The sequence below is a fragment of the Monodelphis domestica genome, chromosome 4 (genome assembly GCF_027887165.1).
Source record: "Monodelphis domestica isolate mMonDom1 chromosome 4, mMonDom1.pri, whole genome shotgun sequence".
Classification (NCBI taxonomy): Eukaryota; Metazoa; Chordata; class Mammalia; order Didelphimorphia; family Didelphidae; genus Monodelphis; species Monodelphis domestica.
Genome location: NC_077230.1, coordinates 347,003,979 through 347,023,613, shown reverse-complemented (window position 1 = coordinate 347,023,613; position 19,635 = coordinate 347,003,979). Strand labels below are relative to the sequence as shown.

At 39.2% G+C, this 19,635-nt stretch overlaps 1 protein-coding gene across 5 annotated transcripts in view; it reads right to left on the bottom strand.

Moving 5' to 3' along the window:
* Positions 1-19,635, bottom strand: part of FAM168A (family with sequence similarity 168 member A) — a 213,300-nt gene that overhangs the window by 10,501 nt on the left and 183,164 nt on the right. For all 5 annotated transcript variants that reach the window (XM_056795003.1, XM_056795005.1, XM_007491011.3 and 2 more), the window contains 3 exons: positions 5,535-5,677; positions 4,026-4,200; positions 1,944-2,075 (listed from right to left, as the gene is read on the bottom strand). In XM_056795003.1, the coding sequence (XP_056650981.1) occupies positions 1,963-2,075; positions 4,026-4,200; positions 5,535-5,677 (431 nt within the window). In that variant the 3' untranslated portion in view covers positions 1,944-1,962. The remainder of the gene's footprint in view (positions 1-1,943; positions 2,076-4,025; positions 4,201-5,534; positions 5,678-19,635) is intronic.

Genomic DNA, 19,635 nt, shown 5'->3' with positions numbered 1-19,635 from the left:
TTTTCCAGTTCTGCCATGAAAATGATGAGGGGAGGGGGCGGGGGGAGGGGGGGAGGAGGTGGAATGTCAGTGTCTTTGGCAAGTCCATTTCCTCTCTCTTCCCTAGTAAAATAAGAACTTGAATGAGATTGGCCTAAGCCAGTGATGGCAAACCTTTTAGAGACCGTATGCCATGCCCCTCCCATGCTGCATGTCTCCTGCCACCCATCCCCCCCGGTATCCCACACAGGAGAGGGAGAGCACTCCCATTGGGCTGCTGGACAGGTGAAGTGAGGAATGTCCTTAGTGAATGTAGAGAGAGGGAGGGGAGTGGCCTGAGCTCTCTGTTCCCCTCCAGCTCTGCCATCTGTGAGCCACTCAACTTACCCCCTGTGCATTCCCATTGGCTGCTGGGCAAAGGGGTGAGAGAGGCACAGTGGAGAGGAGCTCTGCCAGAATCCCTCTACCTTTCTAGTAACAAACTGGGGGGGGGGTTGGAGGGGGGGCAGCCACATGCCCACAGGGAGTGCTCTGTATGCCAACTTTGGCAACTGTGCCATAGGTTCACCATCACTAGCCTATTGACATTCAATTTTCTAGGTTCTCTTTCATTATAGCAGGCACTTCATGAATATTTGTTGAATATTGTGTTGAATTTTATAACTTCATAGTTTTAACATGTTCTAATGAACTCTGGCATTCTATGAAAGCAAGAGGGCTCTGGAATAGGTTAAAGTTTAGGACAAAATCCCTTTTGCTGCTGCTACTACTCATACATCCCTATTAGGATGAATTAAGCCATAGGGCTAATGAGGACCATTTGAAGTAAATGGGATCTTAGTAGCTAAGGACAGGGTGAAGAATAGTGGGTAAGGTTTCTTTAAGGCCAGAGAGAATCTTGGGAAGGGGGCCTGTTGAAATTCTGGGTAGCCAGTCAGTTGGTTTCCCAACTGCCGACCTGCACAGCAGGGGGTATCCGAGAGGTTTTTTTTCCTTAGGAGAAGGCTGGTGTTTCTGCTCCCTGGAACACTGAAAAAACCCAGTGGCAGGTGAAGGAGGAGAATAGGTTAGAATTTCTGGAATAAGTCTGTGGGGGAAATCAACAGAAAAGAGAATGAGAGAGGCAGTTTTTCCTGTGTGGCAGCTGAGAGGGCCAAGCCATTTTGAGGCCTACTTAGGTTGAAAAGCCTAGCTAGGCCCAGAAGGGCTGGCATTGGGCAGAGAAGTAAATAACTGAACTGATTTAAAGTTGAAAGAGATCTAAGGAGACAGAAAGAATCTGTGTTTTTCCTCTGTGTGGCTGGAGACAGCAGCAGTCATTTTTGAGACCTGTGTAGGCCCAGAAGCCTGCTTAGGCCAAAAAGCCTAGCTAGGCCTGGAAGGGCTGGCAGTTAACAGAGAGATTGAGTCAAAGCTGAGAGAAATTAATAGAGACAGTAAACTTTATTATAAATAAGAGGATTACAATTTAGCATAGTATATGTAGACTAGATCTGGGAATTAGTATAGATTAAGGAGTGATAAAAAGGCTCGGGTTAACCTGAGCAAGAAGCTAGTTCTCGTGAACTAGAGGGAAGTAGGTAAAAGCTTAGGCCCTGTTAGTTTTAGGGATCCTAATCCTCAACCTTCATTACCTTTCCTTACCTTTCCTCAAACCTTTTCCAATATTTATTAAAGAGAGGTTTTTTTACATCTGTCTCCAGCAGTTATCTATTGAGCAGGTCCAAACAGTTACACGGAGTTCCCCCCACTTAACATTCCTATATTAACATCCCTGGCTGTTCTTATTTGCAACATCCCTAGCAATAAATTAACATCCCCATAACATTGAACATCCCCATCTCCAAATAAGAAAAATACTCAGACAAGGGTCAAGAAAGGAGCACCCATGCTACAGGATGGGATAAAATCTGTAGGCCTGCTTCCCCCAAATGTCACCTAGCCCTGCTAAGATTTCTACTCACGTGAATTGGCTGCTGAAGTTTACCAGTGTGGAGGTACATAGCTGTACGTGGGCGTCCCTTGGGCCCGGTATGTTGGCACGGAGACGGGATGAGCTCCGATTGCAGTGTGTTGTGGGGTAGTTAACAGGGTACCTGGTAGACCAAAGAAAAGGGATCAAATCTTTTCGTAGTGTTCCAGCTTTGACCTTAATTAGTTGAGTGACCATAAGCAAATTATTTCATCTTTCTAAATCTCAGTTTATTCGTCTGTCAAATGGAGACAACAATACTAGTGCTACACAGTCTCCAGTAAAGAAAAAGTCTTTTGTACCACAAATGTCCGCTACAAGACACTGTGCTCAATGCTGAGACCACAAAGTCATCCCTGCCCTAGAGAGCTTATATTCTATTTGAAAAATACAAAATGTGAATATAAGTACAATACAAGATAATTTGAGGAGGGAGAGAGCACTGAGGGCAAAGGGAGAAGAAAGGAGGATTTTAAAGAGAAGATGGTTCCTGAGCTGAACATGAAAAGGAAAGGATCCATGAAATACAAGGCAATGAGGGCATGCATTCCAATTATGGAGGATGGTCTATGAAAATGCCAAGAGGTGGGAGGGGGAAGGTAAAGTTTTGGAAACAGGTAGTAGTTCAATTTGGCTGGAATACACAGAGAATGAAGACAGTCGGGACAATCCAATACAAGGCTATAAAGAAAGACTGTAGCTATACTGTGGAATCTGTATTTTATCCTAGAGGTGATAGAAAGTTACAAAGCTTTCTGAGTAAAACAGTGACAGGATCAGGTCTTGCCTTCAGGAAATTATTTTTGGCAGTTGTATAGAGGACTGATTGGAAAGGAAAGAAATTGGAAATAGGGAGACCAATTAAGAGCCTATTATAATATGCCAGATGAGAGGTAATGAAGACTTGAACTAGGGTGATAATTGTATGACCGGAGAGAAGGTGACAGGTACTAGAAATCTTGTGGAAGTAAGTAACTAGATGTAGGGGAAAGGGAGAAAAAAAGAGTCAAGGATGATACTTAGATTGTGAGGCTGGAAGACAAGGAGGGGAATAATATCCTCAACAGAAAGAGTTACCTTTGGAAAAAAGGTAGATTTGGCAGGAGGGAGGGTAGTGAAAAATCCTATTTCTTCTTTATCAATGAGAAGAACAAAATTCTACCATATATGGTTAGATCCCATTTTGGACCTGTTGGTTTGGAGATATCAGTGGAGATACCAGATAGAAATGCCTAGCAGACAACTGGGGATTATTGGCTGGGAGTCTAGAAGATTAGGACTATATACAAAGAATATGGGAGTCATCATTGAATTCAAAGAAGTGGATCAGATACCAAAAAGGGAGAAAGAGTTTAGGAAAAGAGGAAAAGGAAAATCAGGACCATATCTCCAAAGTCAATAATATTAGGTGGTGAAAGGTAAATGATGAACCTGTCAAGGAGGGTATAAGATAACTGAGATAGAACAGAGACAAAGAAGAGGACAATAAGGAGCAAGTAGCATTATATAGTCCAATAGAGGAATTTAGGCAAAGAAAGTTTGGTCAACAGTGTTGAAAGAGCTGAGGAAAAGTCAAGAGGTTCAAGGGTTGAGAAAAGGTCATTCACTTTTGTAATTAAGACACCAAAGAGAATAATTTAATTATTTCTAGTGACTAGATGGAAAGAAAGTTGAGGCAATTCAACTCAACAAATATGGGGATATAAAGATAAAAGGAAATAGTCCCTCCTTTCTGCCATCTACTACCTCTGTGATCTGGGGCAAGTCCTTTCTCTTCAATGGACTTTGATTTAATTAACTATAAAATGAGAAATTTATACTAGGTGACCCCTTTAAGGTCCTTTCCAATTCTAAATCACCTGGCTTGGGATCTAGCCCCTCTCTGGGGAAATTTGCATTTTATAAGGCCTAAGTAGATAAGGGCAATATTTACTCCAATGGAAAAACCCTTTAAAAGGTAGAACTGTACTTACTTGGGTTGAAGATTAATTATTTGTAGAGTGGATTTATCAACAGAAGAAATTTTATGCCTCTTTCTGTCTCCCTACCTTGGAATGGCAAAAACATTGCTCACCTGCTGACATAGCCATGGTGGTTCCAGCAACCATGCCCATCGCTACCCCATTGGTCCTGGGAGCAGCCACAGGTGCTGGGTAGATAGCTGATGGAATGCTGTTGGGCTGGACGACAGTAGTGTGGTGGATAACATGGGGCTGGGCGGCATACACGGGCTGGGTATAATATGCTCCCTAGAGAAATACAAATCAACATGAAACAAATTTCTTCAGGTGTTGGTCTTGAGGAAGAGAGGAAAGGAAACCTGGTTAGATTTATATCAAGATTATAGCTGTAAAATGTGAAAGGTGGCACAGTAGATAGAGCACTAGACCTAGAGTTAGAAAAACCAGAGTTTAAATCCAACCTCAGACACTTACTAGCTAGATGATTCTGATTAAGTCACTTAACTTGGTTGCCTCAGTTTCCTCCTTCTGTAAAACAGAGATACTAAGAGCATCTACTTCCCAGGGTTGTGAGGATAAAATGAGATAATATTTATAAAGCACTTTGCAAACTTTTAAGTGCTATATATATGCTGGCTATTATTCTTATTGTTCAGGAAATCTGGGTTCCAGTCCTGGCTCTGGGTCTACCTCACTTTGTAGTTTTGAGCAAGCTATTTTCCATCTCTGGACTCAATCCCCCCTCCAAATGAAGGAGTTGTACTAAGAGATCTCAGGGGTTTCTTTCACATTCTAAGTCTTAAGGTCCTTCTAGTTCTGACATTTAATAGTCTAATGTCTATTTAAATTCTAACATTCTGTTAGAAGATCTCTTTTACTTCTGACATTCAAATATTCTATTTACTAAGGTCCCTTCCACCTCTTACATTTAACATTCTAAGATCCTTTTCAACTAATTTTCTGTTGAGCATCTTTTTTTTTTCTAATCCTTACCTTCTGTCTCAGAATCAATACTATGTATTGGTTCCAAGGCAGAAGAGCAGTCAGGGCTAGGCAATGGGGGTTAAGTGACTTGCCCAGGTTCACACAGCTGGGATGTGTCTGAGGCTAGATTTGAACCCAAGACCTCCCATCTCTGGCCTTGGCTTTCAATCCACTGAGCTACCCAGCTGTCCCAGTTGAGCATCCTTTTTTGAGAGTCCTTCTAGTTTTATCATGCCATATGTTAAAATTCAAAGTTCTAAGGTTCTTCACCCATACTTGATACTGTTTTAAGATCTTTCCAGTATTCTATAATATCCTTCTATCCCATTCGAAGATTTTGTCTTTTCTAACATTCTAACATTCTCTGTCTCTCTCTTTACCTCCCTATATTTCTGTACCATTCTATGATCTATGTGAAGAAGTGATTATCTCTCCTTTAAGGACTTTACATTTAAGAGTACAGAAGAGTGGAAATGACTCTTAAGCTAAGGAAAAAAACACTAATGGAATATTAAGGGACTCAGGAAGGCAGACATTTCTGAGAAGAAATAGGTCTCCATGGACCACCTCATATCTCTCCTCCCACCAGTATGTAGGTGCCCACCTGGGAGAGAAAGTAGAACCTGAATCCCCCATACCTGGGCATACAGGTTCTGCTGGGGATAGGCACTTCGAATAGGGTACATAGCCGTTTGGTAAGGATTAGGTGATGGAGAGTAGGGAGGTGGTGCATTGTTACTCTGGGTGGGTGGGACCTTGTAGGGTGTTCCTGCTGTGTATCCTGTATGGGGACAAAAAAAGAAGATTTCACATTAGTGGACATAAAGCATACTACCTCCTAATAGCAGCTGAACCAAGAACATGCATGGATAAAGCAGATGAAGCCATATTAGAAACAAATGCGCAAGATGGCATAAGGGAAATAATTCTTATTAAAAGGTAAGAGACCTGCTTTTGATACCCAGTTGTACCACTAGTTCACTCTACCACTTTATGTGGTACTTTGGAAAGAGCACTAGCTTTAGAGTCAACGAATCCGTGTTCAAATTCTGTCTCTGACACTACCTGTATGACACTGTCACAATGTTCCTGGTACTCAGTTTCCTCATTTGTAAAATTAGGAGTGGGAGGATGATAGCTGATGTCCTTTCTAATACAACGATCCTAAGAAGTCAAAGTCTTTCACTGGGCTTCAATTTTCTCATCTATAAAATGGGAATAATAAACCCAGCTAAAAAGATAGAGTTCGGTATAGTTGTCATAGACCCAGGAAATCCAGATAGGGTTGGAGATGGTTGGGGCTTATAACAAGTCTGCCCTCAGATAGAGGGGTTGGAGTAAGCCCCATATTAGTAGAAAAGCATAGGAAAACATATGGCCTGAGATCAAGCAAAGTAAGCAGAGTCAGGAAAACAGTATACAATTATAAAATAAATAAAAGAACAAGAGTTTTTTTAAAAAATATGCAATATCATAATAACCAAGTATGGCCCCAAAGATGAGATATAAAAAGATACCTCTTCCCACCATGGACATAGAACCATGAATAGTATGTCAAACTTTTCAAAATATATTAAACTCTTTTCCCTTTCTTTTTTAAAAATAAAAAAAAATAAGGTATTGCAAAAAAAAAAAAGGTATTGCCCTATGTAAGGGAGGTTGGAGAGAAATACATTGGGAAATACAGGTAATATCAAAAAAGATATATTTTTTAAATACCCAGGAAAAATCTGAGGACTGAAGTCCTTTGTTCTCTCTACATCACATACAAGTATGTATCAATTGTGTGACCAGAGGTATGTCAATGTCTCAAGCATTCTAAGACTAGTAAAAGTTCAGGCGTGGGTGCAGATTTGCATTAGAAGATAGTTTCCTCGTTGAGTTCCTTGTATTAATGAATCACAGGTCCTATTAAAAAAATACTTATTTAGTCTAGTTCATGGGGCTAAGGTGCCTTCCTTGTGTATAGTAGATGCTTAAAACATATTTGCTAAATGAATGAGGATAAGATGAAAAAAATGTGTTTCTGAAAGCACTCTGAAGGAATATAAGTATTGAGTAGTTCATACAAACCAGAGGTCTAGGTCACTACAGGGAACTAATTTTAAAAGGATTTCTCTGTTTTATTATAACCCAGAAATAAAATACCCTGGCCTGAGAGTCTGAAAACATGAGTTCGAGTTTTGGGCTCTGCAATTAATTCCCTAAGTGACCTTAAACAAGTTTCTGACCCTTGTTTGACCTCAGCCTCTCCATCAAACCAAAGAAACTATTGATGCTAAATTAACTCTAGGATTCCTGCTAGAGCTGACTAGCTGACAATCTGACAATATCTAAGGTACCTTTTCTTTTGTAAACAGCTTGGTATGGAGCATAAAATGAGTTCTTTGGAATTCTCTTAAAAGGATGATAAAGCTTAGACATGTAAATCTTGAAATCTCTCAGACTTGTGAATGTTAAAAATTTCCCCATCAGGGAATTCTTAATTGGAACAAATTCCCTACTGAGAAACATTCCCCATTTTGATGTGAGAACTCGCCAGGATCAGAAATGGGAGGACCTCTACTCCACCTGTACTTAAGACTGCTTTAGAGGAGAAAAATCCTTGCTATGGGAGGACCCCTACTCCACCCGTACTTAAGACTGCTTTAGGGGAGAAAACTCCTTGCTAAACAATGAAAGTACTTGGACCCATGTTTATAATAAGGCAAGGAGTTCTTTGAGCCAGGCCTGTTTTTAGAATTGATACGATGGGATGTTAGGTACCTAAAAGGGTCGGGCAAGTTTTCTCTTGATGAGATTAGTTGACTCAGCTGTGTTTTCTCTCAGACTTACTGAGGAGATTGGTCGACTTAGCAGGGATTTAGATGGGCAGTCCTTTGGAAAGCGTCTACAGTGATTGGTAGATGTAGGGACTTAGGGGAGGTGACATGGGAGAAAAACCCCTATATAAGAAAAAGCAGAATCTCTTGAGGAGAAATCCTTTTGGAGAAATCCTTTTGGAGGATCTCTGATGAGGATCGCTTGGGAAGAATCTCTTGAGAGAGGCTCTGGAGAAGGGAAGCTCTTGGAGGATAATCTCTAAGGAGGTCTCACTGGAGCTCCTCTAAGGGGATTCTGTCCCTCTGGAGGCTCTGGAGAGAGGCCCTTTGGAACAGTCTCTGGCTGGAAGGCTCTTTGGTGAAGTCAGCTGAGATGGAGCTGGCCTGGTGTCACTAGAATCTTTGTTTAGGCAGACCTTGTGGTGAGTGTTAAAAGACTGACTGACTGATTGTCTCTCTTAAGACTTAGGTCTAGGCCATATTGGCTTGAGGCCCTTCATAATTATTCCTTTCCTACTCTTTCTCTTTCTCTAATTCCTCATTATATTAGTAATTAAAAATCTCTATAAACCCAGTTGACTTGGGTATTTGAATAATTGGGAATATTTCCCTGGCGACTACCTTATATTTGATTTAAAAACCAAGACATATTTTCTGCGGTCAAATTTACTCACCCTCTCTTATATCTATCACAATTTATATCTTCCACCATTTTAACTCACTACAGTTTAAGACCTCAACCATTTTAAATCTAACAGACAGGATGTGCTGGGTGCTGGATCAGGGGGTTAAGCCTGGCTCTCCTAACTAATGGTATGAACCTGCATATAATACTTCTGCTTTCTGGCCCTCCTACATAAAGATGTAAGAAATGCAGAGATGGTTCACTTTTCCCCCAATCTAGCTCTCACCTCATCATTTGTCCTTTCTCTTCCTCTGCTCTTTCCCACTCCCAGCCCTAGATTTCCCCCCTTTTTTTCCATCTCTACCTCTCTTCCTTCCTGCCCTCTTCCTTCCTTTCATATTCCTTGATTACCCTCTGGACTGCTTTCATTTCTTCTTTTCCTCCTGTTCTCTCTCTCCTTCTGTCTCTCTAGCCCATTTCCTTACTATAAATTCCTTGCCCTTGTTATGAGAATTTATATCCTTTTATTCAATTTTATGCCATTCTTCCTGGAACATTTGGCTAACTGAAGCCTGTTTCCTTTTAATATTAAACTCACTTGCCTAAAACCCAACATATAGTGATGGTATTAAGGAAAAACTTTTGACATCTGAGATAAGCCAAGAGAAGATAAAGAAGGCTTAGAGTTAGAATCAATAAAAATTTAAAAACCTTCCAAAAGTGATTTATCTATTTGTGGTAGAATTTCCTTGACAGAGACCCCTTAGTTATCTTTGTGACATATAAATCTTTTCTCCTCAATTAGCCCACTGTCACTTCCTTAAAATGTAGCCTTGTAATTTTTTAAGTGTAGAATTTTGCAAATTCTGTTTAAATTGTGTTTTAGTCTTTCCAGCTTTCTTTCTTTTTTTTAAAAATTGTTATTCACCATTAGAAATATAAGCTCTTTGAAGGGAGGAGCTGTCTTTCTTTTAAATACCTCCCTAGTTGCTGCTTGGCATTTTGGTGTCAGGAGGAGCTGGATTCAAATCCTGCCTCTGGCTCTGAGAAAGACATTTAATTTCTAATCACCCACAGGCAATTCTCTAAGACTAAAAATTGCAAGGCAATTTTTTGATCTTCTTTGGAAAAAGTTTCCTTGCCAGGGCATTCCTTAAACCAATGAAATCATAAGTCTATATCCCTACCCTCAAATTCCCTTATCAAATAATATTACATGTAATAGTTATCTGTGTTGTGGTTTATACTTCTACAGTTCTTAAGCAACTTGAGAGTAAGGCCTAAATGTTATCTAACCTGCGTAAGGGTGGGGATCTCTGGAGGTGGTTATCAGGAAAGAACACAACTCACTGTTTTTTATATATGTCCCACAGGGTGTGATCAAGTCCCTTTAGAGGAGGATGTCCAGGATTTTTTATACCTCTTTTTGACTGATTCATGTACCCCACTAAATAAGGTAGGAATATTCTGTGCACAGCAAAAATTGAATGAAATCAGTTTCGTGCTCCAGCAATGGAAGTAGCCCTTTTGGTGACGTATTATGAGCCTCTTGCTAAAAGGTTTATAAGACCAGAGGGTCTCCTGGTCCCTATGATAGGGAAAAGAGGGATAGGAGGGAAGCTGTGCCAAAAAAGATTAAAAAGGAGAAGCTTAGGCTTCTAACTACTCCCAACAAAGGGGCTGGGAAATCTTCTCCCTCCCTCCTTCCTAGCAGCAGCTGTTGTGGCTCCATTCAAATGACAGTCCCTAGCTATCTCTTCCTGCCCTCACCCTACCCCTTACCATTGCAGTTCTGAGAGGGATCCTCCTAATCTGAGCAGTCTGGGTACTGGCTGCCAGAGGAAGTGCATCTAGGAGCTACACCCTACTTGGAAGAGAAGATGACCACTGCCAGAGGGTGAACCATGCATACCTGGATGGCCAGGACCAATGGACCTCCAATGAAGACAAAGGCTTGAAAAAGCAACCTGTTCAGTGATTTCACAAAGTGTTTCATGTTTTTAGTCCCAACTTCTCAAAAGAGTCATGGGTCACAAGTTTTTTTAAAACCTGCTTATGGATTCCTATGAGTCTTTTGTCATGTTTTAAATACATGTTAATGTTCACTTCACAGCATTTTTCATTTAAGCATTTCTTTTGTGTTGGACCATTTCTGGTGATATCTGTGCATTTTAAAATGGCTATGAACCCTGGGAGTCTACATCTCCCAGGACTCTCTACCCCAACTTCCTCAGACACATCCCACTTCCTTTGTGAGAGGTGTCTGAGAAAGTATAAAAGAGAAGTGTGGGTTTTGGTGCCTTTTCTAGAGAAGAGCTTTTTCCCTGGAGAGAGCCTTTGGTCCCTGCATAGCTGCAGAAGATCAAATTTTCTTTAGCCTTTCCCAAACCTTTTTTTCTGGCCTAAATAAACCTATATCTAGCTATCCCTAGAGTCTGGCGTGATTTAATTTAAATCCCTAGCATAATTATAGCTAAAAAGAAAAGCCTGGTCAATTTCCCTACCAGAGCAAGGGAGGACCCCTGGCTACCTTCCTTTCCCTACCTTTCCTTCTTTTCACCATCAACAAATATTTAGCCACCCAGATGGGACTCAAACCTACAATCCCCAGCTTCCTGTAAAAGATGTAAAGAAGAAAATGTAACAAATAGCTCTTCAAAACATTGTAGAAGTGCAAGTTCATCTGATTCTCCTCATTGAAAAGAAAAAAAAAGTCAAAATCCTCTGGAAAAGAAAAAGGTGACTCAGTTAAAACTGAGAAGATAGAGAAGAGCAGTCCTAGTGGGAAAAAGGAGTCCATGCATGATAAAGAAAAAACAGGAAAGAAAAAAAAGGAAAAACGAGAAACCACAGGAGGAAAGGAAGAAAAAAAAATTATAAATCTTTTGATAAACACAGATAAGGACGTCATATTTGTGGTAAGAGTGAAATGGAAAACTTGAATTTCTGACCAGAAATACATTATTTTCTCATAGCATGCACATGGAGACTCATCTAAAATGGCCTGAAATTCTCCCTCTGGCCCTATTTTATCTCAGAAGCTGGCCCAGAGGTGATTTACACATCTCACCATTTGAGATGCTATTCAGACATCCACCTATTCAGGCTCAACTATTTACACCCACCCACCCATCATTGTTAGGAGGGGATACAACTATTGCCACATATATAAAACAATTACAAACAAAATTGCCAGAACTCTACAACTCTGGAGCTGCTATTCAGGTAGGCCCTATAGACTTCTCCCTTCATGATTTAAACCCAGGTGATAGCGTGTACATTAAGAATTTCAAACATACTGGGTCGAATGAACCTACTTATGATGGACCATTCCAGGTCCTATTGACTGCACCAACAGCTATTAAAATCAAAGAGAAGGACTCATGGATTCATTGTAGCCATGTAAATCGAGTACCTTCTGTTGATACTGAATAATTGGCTGTACCTTACTTTATTTGTGCCATCCTATATTTGACTCTTATCTTTATTTATACCTCTATGGAAGTCCATAACAACATGTATTGTTAATTTGGAAAACTTATATTTTGTGAATTTTGAATATTGGTATTTTCTTTGTACCTATATTTCCTTACAGAAAAACTATATTATTGACCTCTATTAATCTGAATTGATTTGATTTGCATTCTGTACCTTTTTGTGGAAATTTTTGAGTTTACTTCAATGTATTACTGGTTTTATACCTTATTTACACTCACACTGTGAACCATGGCTAAGGTAAGAGAAAATGCATCTATATTCTTGGGTAAGAACCTTTATATTCTATCCCTTCTTAAGTGACATTGATTATAAGATATTTTTGATTGTCACTGATTATAAGAGATGTATATTTTTAAATTTTAGCACATTTTTTATAATTGTGTGTACAATTTAATTTTCCTAAGCAAATGTCATCTACCTAAATTGAAAGATTTTAGATTATAACATTAATGTAGATTTACTATGTCCATTAGTTCTAACTGTAACTGCCTGCCCAAAAAGCCTTGGACTACTGAAACTACCATTAGTATTTAAATATTATGGGACTTAATACATATGTCTGATTTGAAGAAATGGGAACAAAAAGGAGCACAGACTTGATCTACATAGTGCCACAGAAGCACGTATTTAAACTGAATGGTGCCAAAAGAGCACACAGGTCAAAAAGAGAAACCAATCCTGCTAGAATTGCTGAGACTTGATGAAACTTCTATGCCAATAAAAAAAAGACTTGAACCTTGTTTGAGAATCAAGGTTGTGGCGCTTAACATATGTTAAGACGCAGGACTCCTTGTACCACACTCCTTGTGAAATTTATAGCAAGTACCTAACAATTGGCTATTCTGGCTCCATATTCTATCCCTGAGACGAAACGACAAAAGAAGAAACAATTAAAGAACTATATTAGACCAAGGAATAAATCTAGACCCTTTTTCCTAACTTTCTTGATATGGTGGTTGATTGTGGTCCTGGCTACTAAGTGGGTAAGTGCATGATATTGGACATGGATTACTTTAATTGAGCATTATTCAAATACCTGCTGTAATTTTGTATTTTTTTCTTATTTAGAATTTTTTCATATAAAATTTAGGATTGGATGTTTTGAAATTTCATCCAATAGTTATTTGGCGTCTTTTTTGTGCAATTTTTCTGATGATTTTAATTGGCAGTGATTGATATGCCTCATGCCTCAGACATGGTTTCCCTGTGTGATTTCAATGTTTTCTTGATATCCTCCTCAGGGGGGAATGTGTTTTTTATTTCTAATGAAAAAAAAGCTTAAGTCATTTTAGGAAAAGAAATTTGCTGCCTCCTGGAATCCAGATGGAGATGCACATGGAGACCATGTGGAGACTGCATACTACTCCAGGAGATCCTGAGAGAAAACTCAGATGCAAAAAAAAAAACCCAAAACAAAACAAAAAAAAGAACTTTGAGGGGGTTAAAAAATTCATTTGTTTTGTCAAAAAATTCATTTGTTGTGTGTGTGTGTGTGTGTGTGTGTGTGTGTGTGTATACACACACATATATATATAGTTGTGAAGAAGGGGACTACCCTCTGATTTCTTTGTAAAAAAAAAAGCACCAAATATTTAATTTTCTTTTGTTGTAAAAATTGTTGTCACTTCCCCCTTGTATTGATGTATATATCCTTTATTTTATTGTGATTGTAAATTTATTTAAATTTGTTTTGATCCATTGGGGAGACTGGTCTCCCAAAGGATCACAGGGGGAAGGTATATTTTAAAATGGCTCTGAACCCTGGGAGACTACATCTCCCAGGACTCTCTACCCCAACTTCCTCAGACACATCCCACTTCCTTTGTGGGAGGTGTCTGAGAAAGTATAAAAGAAAAGAGAAGCTTGGGTTTTGGTGCCTTTTCTAGAGAAGAGCTTTTTCCCTAGAGAGAGCCTTTGGTCCCTGCATAGCTGAAGAAGATCAAATTTTCTTTAGCCTTTCCCAAACCTTTCTTTTCTGGCCTAAATAAACCTAATTAGCTATCCCTAGAGTCTGACTTGATTTAATTTAAATCTCTAGAATAATTATAGCCAAAAAGAAAAGCCTGGTCAATTTCCCTACCAGAGCAAGGGGGGGGGGGACCCCTGGCTACCTTCCTTTCCCTACCTTTTCCTCCTTTTCACCATCAACAGCCATGATCTCAGCTAAAGGGACAGGTTTAGAAGTGGCAAGAGCATGGGACAAACCAGAAGGACCAGGAAATAAGTTCAGCCTCATCATCTTTTATACTAAGAGTCTAAATGTAAGATTTCATGTTTCTGTGATGTTAATTGTCTGGTATTCAGCGATTCTAAGATTCTATTATTCTATGGTTTTAAAGCTCTAACATTTTAGGAGTCTAAATTTCTAGGTCTTCTCTAATTTTCTGAGACTCTCACCCAAAATATACTAGTCTTCCTGGCAAGGAGGCCTGCAATACCCTTTCTGTGCAAGGACCAATATGTTAGGGGAAAGAAAACACAAGAATACCTCAGGGGAAAAATCAAAAGGCACCCAGTTACTGCAGATGAATTTTGTTTCCGCATCTAAGAATAACCTTTTCTGAAAATGTTTTTCTTCTTGTTCTGAAATAAGTAAGGCTCTGAACATAAATAAAAAATCCTGCCATATAAAAGAACAACATCTGGGAATCTGAAAACCAAATCAGAATGTCATGGGGAGGAGAGATCTTAGAGATTACAAAGCCAAACATTTCATTTTATAGATGAGGAAATTATGTTCCAGAGAAGGGAAGGGAATTGTTCAAGTCCACCAAAAAAATAACTGGGACCAGAACCAAATATTCCTGACTCCCAATCTGAGGTTCTTAAAAAAAATTGCAGAGTTGGAAGGTAACCCAGAGGCCATTTATTTTGAAACAGAACTGACAAGCAACCTCTAGGCAACACACCTGTGAAGAGTGATAAGAAAATGGAGGTGATGGCTGGAGACCTCTTTCAGCTACAAAGAGCATTATGGTTAAATGAATTTTGTGTTGTGTTTTAAATAGGGACATATTGTTAATGTTTAAAATTGGGAGTAAAGGAACTAGTAGAGAGAAAAGAAAGGCATTCAAGATTAATGTTCCAAAAATATGGTACCATTCCATTTCTACTGTCCTGGACTAGGCTGACTTTTCCTCTGATCCAAATCTTACTACTCAGACTCTAGCTTGAATACTACTTATTTTATGAAGCTATTAATGAGCTCATTTTCTTTGTATTTCTAAAGCAGACAGCCATGCATTTAGCACTTATTTACTATTTCTGGTTATTTATTCTTGTATCATCTTATCTTCCTCTTCCTCAATTGGAAATTAGAAGATTAAAAATGTTTCTTATACTTTTATGGCGCCTTGCCCCAAAATCATTCTCTAGGTGCCCATAATTAGCACCAAACAACTATTTAATGATTGTTTAGCTGAAGAGATAAATGTGGGGTTGGTTTATGGGAATAATTTCTGCCCCATGTCCCACAAGATTAGGGAAAGGGATGTAGTTGAAGAAACAATTACTCTTAAAGGAGAGATATAATTCCTTGGAAACCAGAGAAAAAGGAAGAACAAAAACAGTGGAATGGATACATGGGAATTCTTTTTTCATATGAGTTATATTAGATGCCATTCAGGCACCTTCCAACTCTCAAATTCTATGATTCTGCCCATGGTCATCCATTTGTTCAAATGTTTCTAATGAAAAGGGAACCCACAGTAGCTACATCATTCAGCAGATAAAGAGTTAGGTCTAGAGATGGGAGGTCATGGGTTCAAATTTGGATGCAGACAATTTCTGTGTGACTATGGGCCAATCACTTAACCCTAATTGCTGAGCTTTTACCACTCTTTTGCCTTGTAATGGGATGTGAAATATGATTTTTTTTTACATCTTTCATTCTAATTAGGATTTAATTTTTTCCTTCACTTTTTTTAACCTGAGTATATGAAATCAGTATTAATATTTTTGATTTTGAAGGATAAGTTTACAATACCTATTAGCCCTAATAACATTGCATACCCAAAAGCTTTAGACTATGGAAACCTGCCATTGATTGTTAAATACTATGGGGCTTTAACTGATGTTTATGTCTGATTTCAAAAGAAGGGATTACTAATGAGCCATTGCACAGTGCAAAGAAGCACAAAGTCAAGAAGACTGGGATTGGTAAGGATCTATGCCAGGACAGAGGACTTGTCTTAGAGGTTTGAGGAAGTGGCTCTTTGGAAAAGTCCAGATGTTAGCCTGGTTTTAACGAGTACTTTGGTTTGGCTTTCACTTTGGCTCCCTTATCCCTGTAATTGAATGAAAAATCAGACCAGGGAATCGTACTTCACTTTTACCTTGGACTTTTGTCCCCTTCCTCTTTTATAGTATGGGCAATTTTCTGTAGTCCTGGCTGCCAATGGGTAAATGCAGTATTGCTGCAATTGTCCTGCATGCTTGTAGGATATAGGATTTTAATTTTTACTCATAATTTTTATACACAGGATTTTGAGATGTATGTCTTTTTTAAATCTAGAATTTTCTCTCTTCTGTTTGATTTTTGGGTTTGTTTGGGTTTTTTTGGGAGAATTGATTCATATACCTCTCAGCCATGTATCCCAGAGGTGATTCTAGTGTTGGTCAACACCCTCCTGAAGGGGAGATTGTATAATAATCCTAAAATCCAAAATTTAAGATCTTTTAAAATAATAAAATTGCCAATACCTTGGACCAGGAAAGTGGATCTTCTGGAGAAGATGCCATAAGGATTCTTACAGAAATCATGCACATCAAGATATCCAGAGCAAATTTTTGGATATAACAGACTGAACTGAAGAGTGTTGAACCTATCATTTATTCTGATTGTAAACTCTTATGTCGAAGGGAAATTCCCTCCATTGGCTTTTTTGTCAATGCTTCTTATCAATCAAAATAGGAAATATTAGCCCAGCATGACCAGTTCTTGGTTGCCTTTTTTTTTTTAACTCATCTTCCATCTTAGAATCAATACTCTGTGTTGGTTCTAGGGCAGAAGAGTAGTAAGGGCTAGGCAATGGGGGTTAAGTGACTTGCCCAGGGTCAAACAGCTAGGAAGTGTCTGATGCCAGAGTTGAATCCAAGACCTCCTGTCTCTAGACCTGGCTCTCAATCCACTGAGCCACCCAGCTGCCCCCTTGTCTATCCCTTTTTGATCACTTCTTCCTTTTAGATGTTTAGTAACCATCTATTTATTTTTTGTAACCATTTCTTTAATAACACATTCTAGAATATTATCAGGAATAGTAAAACTCACTGGTATTATTGGCAGCCAACACCATCAATTTTCTTCTCTTTTTGGAAACTGGGACATTTGTCCTCCTCCAGTCATGTGGTAGCTTTTCCATCCTTCACATCTTTTTAAAGATCACTCAGAGAGGCTTAGCAATAACATCAGTCAGTTCTTTTAGCAACCAGGGATAGATTTCAATTTGGGGTCTGTTGATCTGAACTCATCAAAGGCGATGCATTCTTTTCCTATTTCCCTACTTATCTTGGCTTTTATTTCTCTATTAGTCGTTTTTACTTTATTCTTGACAATTCAAAACTCATTTTTGAGAGAGAAAACAGAATCAAAAAAAAAGAACTGAGCATCTCTACTTTTTTATCATGTTTTAGGGTTGTCATTTCAATCAACAATTAATCAATAAGCAATGATTAACCACCTTCTTTGCATCAGTCACAAGCTAAGAGCTGGGGATGTGAGTGTAAAAAATTTGGAATGAATTTACATTCAAATAGATGAGAGACAAGAAACTTTATAAACATAAGTAGGATAAATATGAAATAGCTAGATACAAATATATTCAAAGTAGCTAAACAAGGTGGTTTGGGAGGGAGGACACTTGCAATTAGGGAGATCAGGAAAGGCTTCAAGTAGAAGATGGCGCCTCTATGTGAAGAGTGAATTTCTTCAGGAGGGAAGATTGTATGAGGCAAAGTTGAAGAACAAATGAATTCTATGTATGGGGAACCACCAGAACAAAGACATGTAGCCAGGAGATGGAATGTTGTGTAAGGAATAGAAAGGTCAGTTAGACTCTCAGCACAGTACAGGAAGGGAAGTGATGTCCAATAAGGCAGAGCCAGGTTGTGAAGGGTCTTCAAAAGCTAAACAGGGGAATTTATGTTTGATTCTAGAGGCAAGAAGCGCATAAGGAGGTTGACTGAGGGGGTAGCTAGGTGATTGGTAGATAAACAGCCAGGTTGGGGGGGGGGGGTGGTCCTGGGTTCCAATCTGGACTCAGACACTTCCTAGTTGTATGACCCTGGGCAAGTCACTTAACCCCAACTGCTTGGCCCTAATCACTCTTCTGCCTTGGAACCAATACTTAGTATTCATTCTCAGACAGAAAGTAATGGCTAAAATAAATAAACAAACAAAGAAATAAAGGAGGATGACTGAGCAGTCACATGGCCAGATCTACACTTAAAGAAAATGACTTTGGCAACAATATTAAGGTTGGACTGGAGTGGTGAGAGCCTTATATCAGGGGAGACCAATTATGGTGTTGTTACAAAAGTCAAGGCAACAGGCAGTCAGAGATCAAATTAAGGTGATAGCGGCATGACTGGGGAAAACAAATCCGATGGAATATTGTTTAGGTTGAAATAGCAGTTTGGCAACTTGCTGGATATGTGGGGTGAAAAGGAGAGTGAAGAATCAAGGCTCAGGCTACGCTTACAGATCTGGAAGGACAGAGACCGCTGATGGAAATAGAGGAGTTTGAAAGAGTTGAGGGCCTGGAGGGAGAGAAAATTAATTCAGTTTTGGAAATGTCAAGTTTGAGATATCTTAAGGACATCCAGCTTGAAAGCAATTGGTGATGTAAGGCCAAGTCAGGGAATGGGGCTGGATATACACCTAACCATCTATCTAATGATCAAATGACCAATAAATAGATTGATAGCAGTTGATCAACGGATACACATTATCTTTCTAAGTTTTCTGTCTCTATCTGCATATCTATGAACACCTGGCACTGAAACAATAATTAAACCCATGGGAACGGAGTTTATTTAAGAGACTGAATAGCACAGTGGGCTTAGAGTCAGAAAGACCTAGATTTGGATCCTGTCTCAGTTACCTATTAGCTTCTAGACCTTGAGCAAGTCACTTATTTTCTCTCTCAAATACAATAATTTTATGTAAAATGCTTTACAAACCTTCAAGTGCCATGTTATAGTTCCATTAATCTCAACATCTCCTTTTTCCAGAATATAGTTACTGTCCTCACTGGCCACTCACTCTTAAAAAACTAAGCCAAAATTTTCTTTTTGTTCTCTATTACTTTTGCTTCCAACTTCTACAAATCTTTTTTTTTTTTAAACCCTTACCTTCCGTCTTGGAGTCTATACTGTGTATTGGCTCCAAGGCAGAAGAGTGGTAAGAGCTAGGCAATGGGGGTCAAGTGACTTGCCCAGGGTCACACAGCTAGGAAGTGGCGGAGGCCACATTTGAACCTAGGACCTCCCATCTCTAGGCCTGGCTCTCAATCCACTGAGCTACCCAGCTGCCCCCTACATATCTTATAAGAACCCAATAAATCTTTAAGTTCCCTGTACCTTTACATTAGCCTCTTTACAAAACTCCTTCTACCCTTTTTTTTTTAAAACCCTTACCTTCCATCTTGGAATCAATACTCTATATTGGTTTCAAGACAAAAGAGTGATAAGGGCTAGGCAATGGGGGTGTTAAGTGACTTGTCCAGGGTCACACAGCTAGGAAGTGTCTGAGGCCAAATCTGAACCCAGGACATCCCATCTCTAGGACTGGCTCTC